The sequence below is a fragment of the Falco punctatus genome (assembly GCF_963210335.1).
Source record: "Falco punctatus genome assembly, chromosome: Z".
Taxonomy (NCBI): domain Eukaryota; kingdom Metazoa; phylum Chordata; class Aves; order Falconiformes; family Falconidae; genus Falco; species Falco punctatus.
The window spans coordinates 30,238,793-30,255,757 of NC_137586.1; the positions used below are offsets into that span (position 1 = coordinate 30,238,793).

Sequence of the window (16,965 nt, forward strand, 5' to 3'; positions counted from 1 at the left end):
GGTCTGCATGTACATAAGGTGTGCATACTGACTAAGAAACAGAATATGTTCTCTAGTGATTACAAAAGAATATATGGATGCAATGTACGGGGAAAAGCACACCTAACAGCCACAGACTGGAAAAACAATAAATGTTTGCAGTTTAGGTCAGATTACTTTCTCCTTCCCAAATTTTCAAAATGAAACACTGCTGCCCATGTTTATCCTCCTTGCTGGAAGTTCTCAAACCTATGGTCAAATTGACTAATTCACTGTCTCTCACCTGGATCATCCAGTTATTTGAATACCTCATCTCTATTATATACATCTTCAAACAGATTCTAAACTTTTTTTTCTTTGCGGTCATTTTCCCCAAATTTGGTACTTGTTAAAGGAAAACAAACAAACAAACAAATGAAATCCCCTGTCCACCTGATTATAAGGACTTCTAGAACATACATATTCCACCTAACACTGAAAAACACATGGAAATGCACTGGAGTTACTCACACCAGAAAATCAGAATTGATAAATTAAAAGGAAAGTTTACTTCAGATTATTATTAAAATAAAATTTGAAAACATTTATGGCAAGACAGCCTTAGAGACAGGTAGAGTGGCCATTTTTGAACAAATGTGTATTTAACCAGAAACAAAAAAATCCAGTCCTTTAAAAAGGTGATGCCTCCCTGCCATTGATGATCCGACTGTCATAAGAACATCAGTGGCAAGTCATCTTGCATGCAGCTTATGCATGTTCAAATAAAAGTAATTAACAGAAATTCTCCTCACAGATTCAAACATACCTATTTTTAATATCTTATGATTTAAAACCATGTGTTTCTTACAATATTATTTCATTAGTAATTGGAATGTTACATGGGAATAAACTGAGTTTCCAACAACACTACATCTTGATTTTTGATACAAAAATACCAGAGTAAATATTCAATTGCCAAAATCGGAAACAACTTAAGAGGTGCTACCAGCCTTTTATGGAGAAAACACACCAAAAGCCAATGACTGAAAGCTGAAGCCTGACTGTATCAGGAAAGAAACAAGTAGTATAGGCAGGTGAAGCCAGAATGCAGACAGGGCAGGTGTTGCTGAACTTGGTAGGGTCATTCTCCCTCTTCCTTGCCTTATAAAAAGGGCACAGCCTCACCCAAAACACTACAGTGGAGAAGAAAGGCACTCAAGGGGGCAGAGAAAAAGATGTAAGTTACTTTGGCCACCTTGGTAGACTCAAACCTCTGGAAGAGAGAGGGAAAAGCCGTGATGCTCCACAGCTCTGAAGAAGAAACCAAAACAGGAGGAAAAGTCTTGGAGGCAGGTTTGTAAAGGTACATGATCCACAAATCCTCTAAACTTCCCATCCCACCAGTTAGTTCATACATTAATACCTTTTTAGCAGTAATAGTGATTAACCATTCTTATGACTCATTCAAAAGAAAAAAAAATAAAATACTGCCTTCCTGTATCTGGAAACAGATGCCTGTTTTTACAAAAGATGCCACTGTGCTTAGTTGAAGAAGTCACAAGTAAATGTCTTTGCAGTATAAGAGGTCAAACCAAATGATCTAATAATCCTTTGTAGCACAAAAATCTGTGCATGTTTGATTTGGACAGAAAAGGCCTTTTTTACACTAAGATGGACCCATCTAAATAAAAAATCAGAAAAGTTAGGGAATGGAAGAGGAAAAAGTTCTTCTACTAGGAAAGTGATTAATAAATAAAATCTCATCTCAAACTACTTTCCAAATTATATCCCCTCCACCTTTAATGGACCACTTAAACATCTGGGGGTTTTTTGTTCTTAAAATAATTTCATCAATGCATATAGTTATATATGCCTTCCACAAAAATTATATTATCAGGATATGGTATTTATACCGGGCTTTCTTACTTCCTGTTGTTCTCCCTCCACCAATTATGACACATTCTGGGTACGCACCATCCTTCCTTTAAAGCTACAAGTAAATTTCACACAGTGCTTTACTACCAGACATAATGTGTAGTGATACATTATATCCATATTAATTTTGCTTTTACTTTCTTGCAAATTTAGATTTGTACTGAAATAGGACAAATCTCTGCAACAGCGTGAGTGGAGATCTCCTGTTGGTGGTGGTGACTGATTGACAACTGTATTGCAGATCAGTCATAAAGCTTGTTAGAAAATGAGACTAGTAGATGGGAGCCTCTCACTGGCTGCTAAGTGTAACACTTTATTACAAGAAACCATATGAATTTTTTAACCTTGTGATATTATGAACTGTGTTTGTTAGATCACCCTGTCCTATCACAAGAACAGTCCTAGATATTTACATATGGAAAAAAAAACCTGGAAGCACATTTAGATTCCATTATTAACATGGCAATCCAATTTTCTAGTTAGTCTCTTAAATACAGTTGCCTCTTCTTTAACAACAGCTGCCAATAAACTGAACAGGATTTTTAATTACTCTCATACAGGTTTCACCATGAAAATTCATTTCAAATAGATACTCAGCTAGGATAAATCACTTCTTACTAAATGCAATCACAATTAATTCTCGACCAATACACAAATATTCACATGCAAATGGTCATTTTGGAAAGCTGTTTATCTACCTAATATCTAGAAGGTCTTACAATCTGAATGCCTGTCTGTTTTAGTGAAAAAATACTTCATAGTAAGTGGGCAGTAGTTTAACAGACCAGCAAAAGACGTAATGGGAAGAGCAATGAAATCAATGAAAATGAAATGAGTAAAGAAATTGTCAACAACTGTCTTTCATGCACACTAACATAAATCACTACTGTATATAGGTTGGAATAGTTTTGATAGTGCACAACTAATATTTTGGCTATAAAAACACTATTATCTGCTACAGCTTAAGCAGGACAGCTTTCTTAAATGAATGTTTTGCAGAAATGAAAATGAATGAAATGTTACAAACAAAATATTTGCTCTTTATTAAACCCAAAGCAGAATTCAAAATTACATTAAACCATAAAGAAAATAATGTAAAGATAGACTTGATGTAAAAAGTCCCTGATTCTCTTTTATTGAATTCTGTATAAACCAAATCGCACACCTGGAGAAAAGTTAATTAGATTTTTAAGTTTCATTTCTCTAAGACACAGTTAATGAAATGGACTTATTTTATACATTTGGCTTTTTAACCTGCAGCTGTTTTGTTTGTTTCTTTTAACTTAAGCTAAGTCTATCCGAAATAGACGACATCAGTAACACAATTTGCTTGTTACCAAAGGTAATGATTTGATCAGTGACGGTGAATAACAACAAAACTAAGGAGTTATCAGTTGAAAACAGTAAACAGAACTTGTATCTCTATGGTAAAACGGGGATTGTGTCAACCACATGTGTTAATAAGTAAGTTCCTATTCATTTCTATATCCTTTGTCTCCATATGAAAATTCTCCAAACTAATTAAAAATCTGGAGTATTTTCTGAGTATTACAGTAGCAAACCAGCCTAGATACACATTGTTTTGATGACCCCAATAAAGTATCTATACAAGAATGAAAAAAGTTATGATGGTAAAGGCCAAATGAGGATCAGAAGTGAAACAAGCTCTACCAATACAAGGTGCAATCCAAATAAAATACTACATTGATCTATTTTGCATAGTTTAATTATGCCTGCTAGTAAAATTAAAATAGACTTGGTGCTTTAAAATTACAGTTTAAACTGAAACATGTGTTTCAACTGACTCTTGAGTACTTCAGCTGAACCATACACACCAAGAGCATACTACTATAAAATCTAAAATCATGTTGTCTCCCACTTCCTTAGCAAGAAAACTACTTCTAATATATACATTCTGTCTCATATTTACAGAATTATACTCTACAAAATAAATAGCACCTTAAAAAAACAGATAAAGCTATTTAGTGTTCAAAATGCAATTCAATACAATTAGCAGTATTTTTTTCTGTTCTTAAAGGCACTTTGATACAGCACTATAAAAGTTACTTGAACCAAATAAAACAGGCTGCTTTATTGACACAAAGCAAGAGAAAGCTGTTGCTGAAGGTATAAACATTAGATTTTGTTGAATTTTAGTAAATTTTACTTTAAATTTGAGGAAAAACACAAAACAGTTTTTAATTTGCAAGACATAGCATGGAGTTTTGGTATCATTCAAATAATTCTAGGACATCAAACTTCAAAGTAAGCCTACTACTCCATTTGTGTTTACTGGATGCATTTAAGCCTCACTTGATTTTACATTCAGTTAAGCGTTGCCACTGACTGTATTCTGGTTTCACTGCGTAAAACAAATCTTACAGCATGATATGCAAAGCACAAATATGCATTTGCTCTTATTTGATTAAGGAGAAAACTAGCATGATCTCTAAAACAGGCAATATTTTTATTCAACTGCAGAATGATTTAAAACAACTAAGAAAACAGAGGAATATCATTGCTACTTAAATATTTAAAGAAACATCACTTTTAAAATTTAATTCCATCTAGAAGACCTATTCCTTATTTTTGTGTATAGAAAATTATTTGTTTTGCCTGTGCTGTCAGGTGAAAAATTCCATGAAATATCTTCCAAATAAGTAAAATGAGACAGTACATAAAAGGAACAAAGAAAATAGTTTAATTAAAGTCTTGATTTTAATTAAAGAAATCTGAAGGAGGAATGCTTTTTTTTTCCAGATCTTTTTTTCTATTAAAGACATATAAAATATAGACAAATGTTAATATATACTCTTTTTCTATTATTTTGTAACTCAAAACCAAAATTCTCTGTTGCTATCTGGAAGCTCACACTATGGTACTGATATTTATACTCTTCATGAATTATGACTCTTTGTAACTTTCATGCTCAGAAAATAATACTACACAGGTTTTGGATTAATTATTTTTTTACATTGTACAAGAACTTTGTATTTATCCATACCAACCACTTTAAGAATCAAAACAAAAGAGATTTTATCAGCTCATCTAAACTATCCAATGGTATTGTAAATGTTCATCATAATTTCAAATAGAAGAGTATCAGATTTTCACTCATTACATTGGTTGCTAAAAATAAAGTCCCCTAATTTCATTGCCCTTTTGAGTATTGATGAATCTGTATTATTAATGATACTTTATATCCTTTACTATATTTTTCAACTCTTCCTACTCTGTATTTCACAATTCTCTTAACCATTACTTCCAAATCTCTACATCCAGATCAGAATACCTAGAAGAATTAGGTAAAAGTATTAGTTAGGGCTATGCAGCAAAGCTAGACTAGGTATAAACCCATTTTTCTAATTTTAGTAAGGGCTGATGGAGTACTCTCTTATGGAAAAGTCCTATGTTTATGTTTAAGTGTCCGCAATATTATTGATCAGTCGTAACAGAATGAGTCTTCCCACAGCACTGTAAGACACTTCCACAATTAATTTTTAATTTGAACACTCTTTGGAGACATACCATAGATAAGTAAGAATAAAGTCTAAAATGGTAGTATTGTCCTCTGAAAAATTGGAAATATTTTGAAATAAGCCATTAAACCTACACTAAGACTGAGCAAACAAACTGAACAAATGCAGGGAAGTTTCATGTACCTATTGGTAAATTACATTATTTAACATTTACATCTAACAGTTAAGATCAACAACACTGTGCTTTTCTTACATTTCCAGAAAAACAACAAAATGTTAAAGGAGGCTGGTTTTAGTTCCCAACCTGAAAAATATTCGGCTTGGAAAAACTATTATGTGAGCACTCCAAAAGCATCCACTGATATTACTTGCATGCAAAAATTTGATGTATGAAATGTAAATATTTGCAAGCTGTCAAAGGAAAGATCTGCCTTCATGTTTAAGTATTCACAGTATTCCTACTCCTGTATTTTACACATGTATATATTACTTACTTTACAAAAAGTACTTATTCTGACAACACAATATTGCTATACATTCTGTCACAAAACCCATGTCTGTCTGCAAGAACATTTGAGTAAGAAACTAGACTCAAAGAGTTTGTGTCAGTCTGAAATACTTACTGTCGCTGGGGAGGCCCGCGTTGTATGAGTCACTGAATGACCAGAATTTTCCATTGCATTGCCAATCAGATAGGTCCCTCCTGAGCTGCTAATGAGTTGTCCTCCTGTGACACCCATCTGAATCCCTCCAGTGCCCACCATGCTATGAGATGAGACCACTGTTGTCACCTGTGCAGAACTTCCTTGAGTATCAAAATAATTTCCCCCAGTGTTTTGGCTGTACATCTGGGTTTCTGTGTAAGGATAAGTTGTTGATCGGCTTCAAGAAAAAAAAAAAAAAAAAACAACAAAAAAAAAAAAACAAAAGTAAAAGAAATTATTTGTATCGTTCATTTAGCTGAGGGAAACATTGTAATTCTTGAAATATATACACAATAGCTGTAACCAAATTAAACAAGAATGGCAAACAGTCTCTGCCTCCTCAGAGAACAACACTCATCAAGTCAAAGCACTACATAACTAATTCAGTGACAATGTTAAACCAAGCATCCACCAAGCCCTTATAGAAATATTTGTCAGTCCTACCTAAAGAGGAGGAGAGAAAGAAAGTATGACAAAAATTGAGGCGGCAGGCAGAAAGAGCTCATCCAGTTATTAATATATTTCAAAACAATTAATTAAGAACGACCTTTTAAAACTTTTTTAATCCAATGAAAAATATTTGAATTTTAGTCAGATATTCTAGATTTTGTCTACTGTGCTTGCTGCAGAATTACAAGCAATTCATACAAACATCAGTCAAGAGAGTCCAGTGTTCAAGAACCCTGTTACCTACTGTTTTTAAATTAATTAAAGCTCTTAGTTCAACCTTGAAAATCAGAATTCACTGGTATTTTGGGAAATGCAGTTCTTTTTACAGGGTGAATTCAAAATCAGACATGAATTCATGTTATGATAAAAACCTGCATTTAAGAAATAAAATGAAAACAGAACTATGACTTGTAAAAAGGTCACAAAGATGAAAGAAGTTAAAGATATGCAACAGCAACATTTTTAAAATCACTTTCAGCTATGAAACATTTATGCCTCATTAATCAGCTTACCCTAACAAACTACTCAGCTACTGAAATCTTCTATCATGTTTCACATTCTTAATTATTTATCTTGAATCATTACTCTTCATAGGTTATAATCTATTTATAGTTTTTGAATGTCCATGTACAAAATTTGATCTTCAAATCAATGTATTTCAAAACTGTGAAGTAAATGGCATTCATTATTTCAAAGGCCAGATTCCTCATTTTAGAAAAGTCTATTTGGAAATTTTAACCTGTTTCGTGACTGCTAAGCTTTGTATCTTGGCAAGCATGATACCGTTAAATTTCTTATTTAATCATTAAAATCTGTACTATTGCTTGTAAACAACATGCAACACTATTTTGAAATTCAAAGTTCTCCATTAACGTGGAATATTAAAAGTATTATGATTCAGAGAAAACAGAGAGATGCCCCAACTCTGTGTAAGTCTCCATTTATTATCTGCCTAAGATTCATTTAGTATAATCACACAAAACACAAAATCAGATTTTTTATGTATGTAATGTAACATTACATATTTACAAAACCACTATGTAACTAAATGAGTTCAACAAAAAAATTCAGATACTTTTGTCCAAAAACAGAACAAGAGAAGGAAGCAGCATCCATTTCTTATGTAGTAAGCTGGTGGTTAATACACCTATCTAGGAACTTGAAGTCAGGCTTTTTTTTCTCTTTATCTAAATAGGAATTAGTTTCTTATCAATATACAGAAAAGGCCATGGCCATTTACTGTTAGTTGTTATGTTTTTTAATTATGAAAACTTACACAAGATTAATTAATTACTAAACAATAGACTCAGAGATAATGATTCCTTTTTTAGCTTCAGAAACTTCATTACTTTTCAGGAACTGAAGATACAGCATCTTATCAACAACCGAAGTCAGAATTTTTGCTTTATTAACTATGGCCACAACAGTTTCTTCTTTCCACTTCAGAGACTTTCAGAAACTCCAAAATTTTAGTTTTAAAATCCTAAATGTTTCATAAGCCTTATACTACATGATTTGCTTTTACCCATCATTAAGCTACTTAAACATTTTCCTTTTCATTTGAGTATAGCAAAAGCCTCAAGATCAGCTGAAAGGAACAAAGTTAATGTGAAAGAAACACCTTGCAGTCTACTGAAAACAAAGCAAAATCATTATTTTAGGGACTAAAGCTCAAGAAGATAGTTAATTATTAACATTAACTCTTAACAATTCTTTTGGAGAGTTAAAAATCAGTTGATCTTTGCATTGTAATAACCTATGTATGTGTTTAAATATGTGCAGGTCCCGATTAATCTGTTTTATCATGTCAACATATCATTGTGATACCTTATGATACCATTGTGATATCATTTATCTTGTGATATGCAAGATAACCAAATGTTTTAAGGTCACTGCATGCAGTAACATGACCCCTCAACATAAAACAGTAGCAAAGAGGAAAACAAGATGTTAATAACCTTCAGACACACAGAAGGATAACTTAAATTAAGGAAGTGATGTTCTACTTCTCCATAGCACTTGCAGCACAAACATGCAACACTTTCTCAAATAATCTGATATATATCATACAGTCAGTTCTTTCCCATTGCAAAACACTCCTAACTCTTCTTTTCTGCAATAGATGCATATAAAGATGATCTAGGGACTAATTGCAGTGTAACTAAAGTCTTCTGGCTCTTTATGAGAACACTTTATTGATATATTATGGCTTGAGATACAAGGCAGGCAACAGAATCTAATAGCTCCTTCTATCAAAATGCTGTGAAATTCAGTATTTACTAGAATGTGGCCTTAGAAAGATCATCAGAATTACTAATAAATTTGAAGTCCAAGTAGTTAGGCTGCAGAATTCTAGTTTCCAGAAGGCTGTGCAAACTAGATGATGTTTACCCTGAAAGCGAGTTACACGAAGTCAGACGCTGTGTGAATTCCATTTAAAATAAGCAAGCCTGGAAAATGTGTCCAATGTTGAAACCCCACACTGAATATTAATGACACCAGCATGAGTTGGACTAGCATTGCAAGGTACAATAGCTCAAGGAATCCCCTATTATGCCTTATTGCTTACACACATATTGTAATAATTTGTGAAGTATAATGTTAGAAATAAAACACATGGAGTTGTGGTATAAAGTTCTTATTAAAATGATGGGGTTTGGCACATGAAAACAGAAACTATGAGTTCATTAAGTCCCAGCCTTAGCATACAAATTAAGCACAATGTCTTGCATTGTATTACAGACACTAACATAACATTACTGAGCTTAACTTTTTAAAAGTTCTTTTTGTCTTTTCACTTCTGTCTCTTCAAAGACACTGGCACATTGAAGAAAGGAGACAAAACCAACAGCACAGAAAGAATAAACCTTGTTGTTGTCCTCCCTTAGTTTTCAGTGTACACACATGGGAAATAATTTATTCCCAGTTGCATCTATGATTTGATTCTATGCCACGACATCATATCTCAGTAATACACATAGGGTGATCATGGCCCCAGATTTTCTTTCAGCAAGCAGTTGATCGGACAGACTTACTTTTCCTGCATTTATATCTGCTTAGAAAACATAAGCCTACAGACTTATGCTGGTTTTATTTATGTCTTAGAAGTCTACCTGGTTGAAAGATTTTTCCATTACCCTGTGTTTTAGTAAAAAAAAAAAACCACCACAAAAATATTTATTTCCCTTTTTCAAGAATTGAGAAATGCAGCGTCTTTAAATAAAAATTCTCAAATCACGTTAGAAGTCCAGACAAGTTAACTCAAGTGCAGTTTGTGTTTATTTAAAATTAGTTTTTAACCTGAAATTACATACCAGTAACTTCTGTATCTTGGAAGATAAGTAATTAACTACTGAATTCTTATCACTAGCTGTAGACACTGACTTGGAAAAAATCAAGTCTTGGGTAAAATGCACATAAACCTATCCTTCTCCTTGAAGATCTATACCTTTTATACCGTAACTTGAAATACCAGCATCCCTTCACAGTGGCTGTACAAAAAAAAAAAAGCATCTTAATTCAAACAAGAAATCCTTTCATTGTCAATTGTTTAGTTCTTCTGTAATTCTAATTCAAACAAACAAGTAGCATAATAATTATCTTACTCATCAAGTAATAACCTCAGAATTGCTGTTGTGGGTTTTGGTATGGATTACTACATAGCTTAGCAGGCAGGCACGTAAGTATTTTTTCAGTGTAATCTCTGTAATGCAAGTTAGCCTTTTATGGTACTTAATTAACTAAGGTATTATTTCCTGGGATATAAATATGATAAACACTAGATTAAAATAAATATTTCAGGACATACTGTTATTTATGCAGAGTAGCTAATGCTCATGATAATGCTATGGTATTGCAATACGGTAGAAAACCTCTGTGCATAAAAGCTAAGAAAGTCTTTCATGCCAGAACAATATCCTCAAACTCCTTTAAGATTTTAGTATAATCCTGTAGTCCTTAAGCTGATAGTCAGCTTCACAGAAACTAGAGAGAACAGAATCCTTTGTCTAACACCAAAGGAAGGCCTTATCACAGTCAACGCATTGGTGCAGCCTCTGGAGGTGGTGTATCACAAGCAATGGGAAGAAAGGGAGGTGCCATACACCCTAACACTGACACAACAGAACATGATACAGCAGTTGAATGATAACGGAGAGGGCTAAAGCATCTCTCTCATCCTGTGTCATACAACCTCCTGCCTCCCAACCAAGAAATCTACTCCTGTAACCAGAATACCGATTCAGGGCTTTTTAATAACAGATAAAATCCCAATGAAGCAATAACCTTCATCCACAAAAGCCTCCTCAACTGATCTAAAGACAGATATGGAGGAACTGATAAGACAGTAAATAATAATTTTCTTTCACCAATCCCCCTTTATCAAATGGAACTGCTAAAACCAAAGTTCAAAACCTACACCATGAAAGGGCAATTAATGAATCTATAACCAGAGAACAAATATTCAAAGTAAGAAATTTTCTCTGTGATAGTGAATAGTTCATCTGCCTTGTGCATATATAATCTCTCAATACAGACAACTAAAAATGTATCAGCCAGAAAAAGTTTTATAAAATTTACCTAGAATAGAGCGGCATTATTCCATATAAAGGTATTCTGATTTATCGTATTCAAAAATTAAAGTAAACATGTTACTGACAGGCATTCATTATCAATAAAAAAAGAATGGAGATCTTTAACATCCAGTCCAAGATCTTTTTCCACATGGAAATAAAGCAATACAAGTACATACAATGCACAACTGCAGGAAAACTCAGTTAAGAGGGAATGAAGAAAATGAGAACAGAGCAGAAATCTTATAAACAGTATTCTCATGACTTGTAAGTTAGACAGACAAGGGAACCTTAGTTACAGATCTCTAAAAATTCTGATGAAGTACTGCAGACCTATAGCCCAAAAAATACGGTATCACCACTGTCAGAAACATGTCACAGAATTTGTAATAAACCCGCAAGACCTCAAGACTTGGACTTGTCAGGCTTCCTTGTCTAGACTTGTCTGTGACAGCCTAGAGCTTTGTTCTAGCTTAGCTGTAACAGTAATTGTCAAACAATCAGATAAATATTACTTCATCTGTTTCCGTTTTAGCTTAGCTTTCTACGATTGTGTGGTGTAAAGCCCATTGTTAAAATGCTGATGCTCTAACAGACAGTAATATCAAATAGCTATTTTGTGTAGAATAAACAATCCATGTCCCTAGATTAAAAATGTAGCAAAGAAGATAATAAGCATGGGATGACAGTATTCAAGAAATACGCAGAAAATGTAAAACACACCAAATATAGCAAATTCAGATGTAATATGGAAATGGAAACCAATGACAAATGAATAAGCTGTAGGCTGTGATAGAAAACACATTAAAAATAGCTGCAAGTGGACCCAGTGTGAGTAGAGAGCCTCCCACCATCCATCATACTTCTCCAGGCATAACACCTGTGATGGAAGGTAACTTGCTGTAATCCTTTCTCAGATGGAAGCCATTGACCTTAGCATGCAGAAGGGTCATAAAAGGGCAGGTATAATGCCAGAGAAACAGGGATGGGTACTAGGAAGATAAAAACTTTATCTGAATTACTGTATTGATAATAATTCTTTGATTTGACAGTTAAGATTTCAGTTAGAGTAATTGTAAATTCTTGGTTTTGTATACAAGGTGTGTTTTGCCCACATAAACAACACAAATTGTAGTACAACAAATTGGTAAAGAATGTGTTTTGGACCCAACACCAATATAAATTCTTAGACAATCCCACAATTAAAACTGTATTTGCTACAACAGAATTATCAGGTAAATGGCTACATTTGATTAATACATTACAATTTATGTAAAAAGAAAGTTCATGTTTAGTAAAGGAGACTCACTCAACTTCTTAATACAGGTGAAGCCGTGATACTCTTCATTTAGTCTAAACTGCCAGGTAAGCCTGTAAATGTCACTGCAGCAACAATGCATTTTTGCTTCAGGATAGAGTGACATGCTTGACAAGCAAAATTGTTATTAACTAGACACAAATGTAGATAACATAATTCAAATATTCTCATATTATACAACTTACATGACAAGTGGTAGGTTACACTCCTTGTATTATCATTATGCCTCCAATTATAAAAACACAAGGAACTATTAAGCATAGACAAAGCATGATATAAAATGTGTGGGAATAAGAATACAGCAGTTACACTTGACGAAGACTGCAAAACATGACAAACCTCTTACCTTTAGAATCAAAAGCATCAGGTAAGTCTTTTGTCATATATATTCTAACTACATCCCTTGTTGCTATCATATATGGACTTAAATCAGTGCTAGTTTGCAAGTGCTTTATTTTGAAATAAAGAATAATTCTTTCGTCAGGCATGCTGTAACATTTATTTCAGACATGCCTGTGCACTGAATTAATGTCTTCACCCTAACTATGGGTTGCAGACTTCTTATTCCATTGATAGACCCGTACTGTCACCAGATAGATTATGAAGGCACCCTACATCTGATTTTGAGTTAGAATTAAGATTTTGATTAAGCTTGGTCGTAAAATAAATCAAACATACAATCATAGGAAGACAATCCAAAAGACAAACCAATGATCACTCTAGCCAATTACATCATTTACAAACCTAACCCTATGTTCTGAAAGTGAAACAGACAAGTTCTGGAGCAGGGCTAACTGGACAAACTGGCTGTAACACACTTCTCTGAATCTATAATGATCCACAAGGCTAATCTTTCATAGATTTCAGTAGGAAGAACAAAAAAAGATCAACTGCAATCTGAAAATCTGTCTTAATATTTTAGCACAAGACAGGCTGGCCTCTGTGTTTTCTGTCACAGCAGAACATGACACAGTCAATGCAGTTTTCTTTAGGGATATGGTAAGCTTTTTGTTCACTTTCAAAAACTCTAAAATGTCACTCCTACATTCATCCAGCTCTGAACAAGCTAATCCAGTGTCAAAACAAGAAGAGGAGAAACAAATATATTTTTTTTAAACCATAGAACTTCAATAACAATAAAAACAGCTAATAGAAAAACAACTCTTTAATCTCTGAAGGAAGTTAGCTGTCAGCAGCATAGAGCCCCGTTCTCCTTCACCTATCAAATAAATGAATTATAACATGTAATACATATATTCAATAACTTCAATTTACATAAACGACACTTTTGCATTCTTAATCTGGAATATAACTGTATGTGGAAAAATGAGTTTCACAATATATAGTCTACAAAAATTCTGAGTAGAAATACAGACTGGTCCCATTCTCCATGAATGAAATCATAATCTTTAGAAAGGTTAATGTTCCTAAGAAGTATTGAACAATAAATTTGCTGTTTGCTACAATACGAGTAAATTCTTCTATGAGAAGGAAAAGCAATCTTGATTAGTCTCATCAATTAAGACAGCATTCTTATTGCACTAAGGAAGTCTTTCATATCCCATTGACTTATTTGGAAGAAATGACACAGGGATTCAGATACAGAAACACAGTAAGATCATGGAAAACTGAAGGTTTGTACTAAGCAGTCTGTAACATCTGGTTGTTTTGTCCAAGGACCGTAAGCAGTCATGTAGTACACATCTCATGTGCTGCCAAAAGTGCATGTGCTAACAGCTCACATAAGAACTTACAAGTGATATATGAAAAGAGAAACTTGAATAATAGCCTAAGAATGGCCTTTTTTGGAGGCTAGCAGCAGCGGGCTCTTGTGGTTGCAATGAAATGATGCTGCCACCGAGTGCTGCTGTATGGGACATGCTAGAACTCCAGCATGAACTGGAGTCTGAAACAGCCAAGTGATATGCTACAACTGACATCCCTAACAAGTTGTTCTTGATCCCTTTGGCAGCAGACTGCAGGCCACAGTCTGCTTTCCCTTGGAGGGGTATCCAGTACACTGGGCATCGACTGCCCTAGGGGTGGAAATATTTGTCACTCCCTTTTCTTCTGTACATGTCAAAGACCATTGTTAACTTTTTTTTTTAGACCTTTATTTTTTTAGTTACAAAAATCATGTAATGACTACTCTGACCTGAAATAAAGGGGTCCTGCCTCCAAACAGGTGAAGTAAAGTGACAACAGGGTTTACTGGGCTGTGTGAGTTCAATGGTCTGGTACATCAACCCCACGGGAGACAGTTCATGCCACAGCACTTGGGTCAGTGTGAAAAGGACACAATGTGAAAAAGTACGCTTTACATCACAGCCAGGGACCATAGTCCCATGTTGGGTGCCAAAAAGGACTGTCATGGTTTAACCCCAGCTAGCAACTAAGCCTCTTCCAGTCGTTTGCTCACTCTCCCCGATGAGATGGGGGAAAAATCAGAAGGGTGAAAGTGTGAAAACTTGAGGACTGAGATGAAGATGAAGATAGGTTAGTAAGTAAAGCAAAACCTGCACACGCAAACAACACAAAACAAAGAATTCACTCACTACCTCCCATGGGTAGGCAGGTGCTCAGCCATCTCCAGGAAAGCTGGGGACTCCATTGCACATAACAGTTACTTGGGAAGACAAACACCATCACTCCGAATGTTCCCCCATTCCTCCTTCTTCCCCCAGTCTTCTATGCTGAGCATGACATCATATAATTTGGAATATCCCTTTGGTCGGTAGGGGTCAGGTGTTCCAGCTATGCCCCTTCCCATTTTCTTGCGGACCCCAAGCCTACTCACTAGTGGGGTGGGGTGAGAAGCAGGAAAGGCCTTGACTCTGTGTAAGCGCTGCTCAGTGAGAACTAAACCATCCCTGTATTATCAAGACAGTTTGCAGCAGAAATCCAAAATATAACACTAGACCAGGTACTATGAGGAACATTAACACTATTCCAGCCAAAACCAGTACAATAGGAAAATCTAATGCATATTTAAGACACATTGTTAAGAATTTACAAGTGAGAAGAAAACAGACAAGACAGTATGTGAAAAATGAATTAAGCAAAATGTGCTAGCAGAAACATGCTGCCAGTGTTAACATCAGAAGTCTCTGATCCAAGTAATATTGCTCTTTTGAATCACTTTAGGATTACCAACAACAACTAAGTACTTGACAATAAAGAAGTGTTCTAAATAATTTTTCTTTAAAGCCACTAACACAGCAAAAACGGTAAATGAAAAAAAGTGGTAGAGAAGTTTCTTCCCAAGCAACACGATCCTGCTTTGATGTTTGAGCCAAATTCAAAGCTGGTGCTTCTCCAAGTCAAAGATTAGATTAGGTTACCTCCAGAGGTCTCATTGACATAAGAGTATTCTTTCTATGTTTCTAAGTTTGTGTATCAGAGAGAGGAACTTGATGATGGAAAAGCGTGTTCAGGGAAGCAGGAAATACAAAATAATGTGTAGAAAAGAGGCTAAAGAAGCATCAAAAGGAGACAATGTTGCTCTCCTTCCTCTGCCTCTCCTCACTGCTTTGGAAAAAAAATTACTTAGCTCATTTTATTAAACACAGGAATGAAATTACATCACTATTTCTTTTAAATAATAACTACAGCTGCTATACCTTTCTAGGTTTAGCCTAGAATTGGCACTAGGATTGCAGCCAGGAACACAGAAGGCCCTGCATTACATCCTGAGGATGGAAGTTACATGGTATGTCCTATGGACAGAACTTGCCCATAAACTCAAAAGTACTTTTTTTGAAAAACACTATGCTGAATATGTAATCTCATGTAAGTTCAACTCAAACAATCACAAGAATTCTATTTACACTAGAATTCTGCCTTAATAAAACCAGTGTGAATTCAGCTTTTCATCCAAAAAACTGTATTGACAATAAAAGAGCTTTGATTGAATCATTTTTCTTTCCAACTAAAATGCACTAACTGAAAATATATATTTAACTTCATATTTTAATAAACATTCAAATTCTGATCATTTGCCAACTTACATAGCGCCATTAGTGTAGACTGTGTCACTTCCCTCCACATACTGAACCTGGGCTGGATAGACATGCTGTACCTGTTGTACAGTCTGCACTTGCTGTACCTGAAAACAAGAACACCAGAAATTTGGGATATTGTAAAGAAAGACCAATGCTTCAGTGTACCTAATGGTTTCTAAACAATATGGGATAGTTCTGTACTCATGATTACTAAAGGCATGTCACAGCAACAGAAGAGAAAGGTAGTGGTTTTACACAGTATTTGTGCTGTAAGCCTGGTAAATGGAGCCCTAACACTGAAGATACATGCCCATGGAGCATACATACCTTCAGTGCCAAAGACAGAACTAACGGAAAAGCAAAACAAGGATGAAATTAAATGTAACTATGCTTTGCAGAATTACATTTGCTATGGAAGAAAGTATCATTTGGCCACATATATGCCTTTCCTTTTTCCTTCCAGTCCTGAATAGCACAAGCCTTAAAATCACAGATCAAATGTGTTGCAGTAAGTTTAGAAATAAAGGTTCCTATTAAAATGGTTTAGGT

General features: G+C 34.6%; 1 protein-coding gene across 4 annotated transcripts in view; it reads right to left on the reverse strand.

Moving 5' to 3' along the window:
- The window catches only part of RFX3 (regulatory factor X3), a 129,159-nt gene that overhangs the window by 42,374 nt on the left and 69,820 nt on the right, over positions 1–16,965 (reverse strand). For all 4 annotated transcript variants that reach the window (XM_080372304.1, XM_080372305.1, XM_080372306.1 and 1 more), the window contains exons 3-4: positions 16,423–16,520; positions 5,996–6,254 (exon numbers count right to left, since the gene is read on the reverse strand). In XM_080372304.1, the coding sequence (XP_080228430.1) occupies positions 5,996–6,254; positions 16,423–16,520 (357 nt within the window). The remainder of the gene's footprint in view (positions 1–5,995; positions 6,255–16,422; positions 16,521–16,965) is intronic.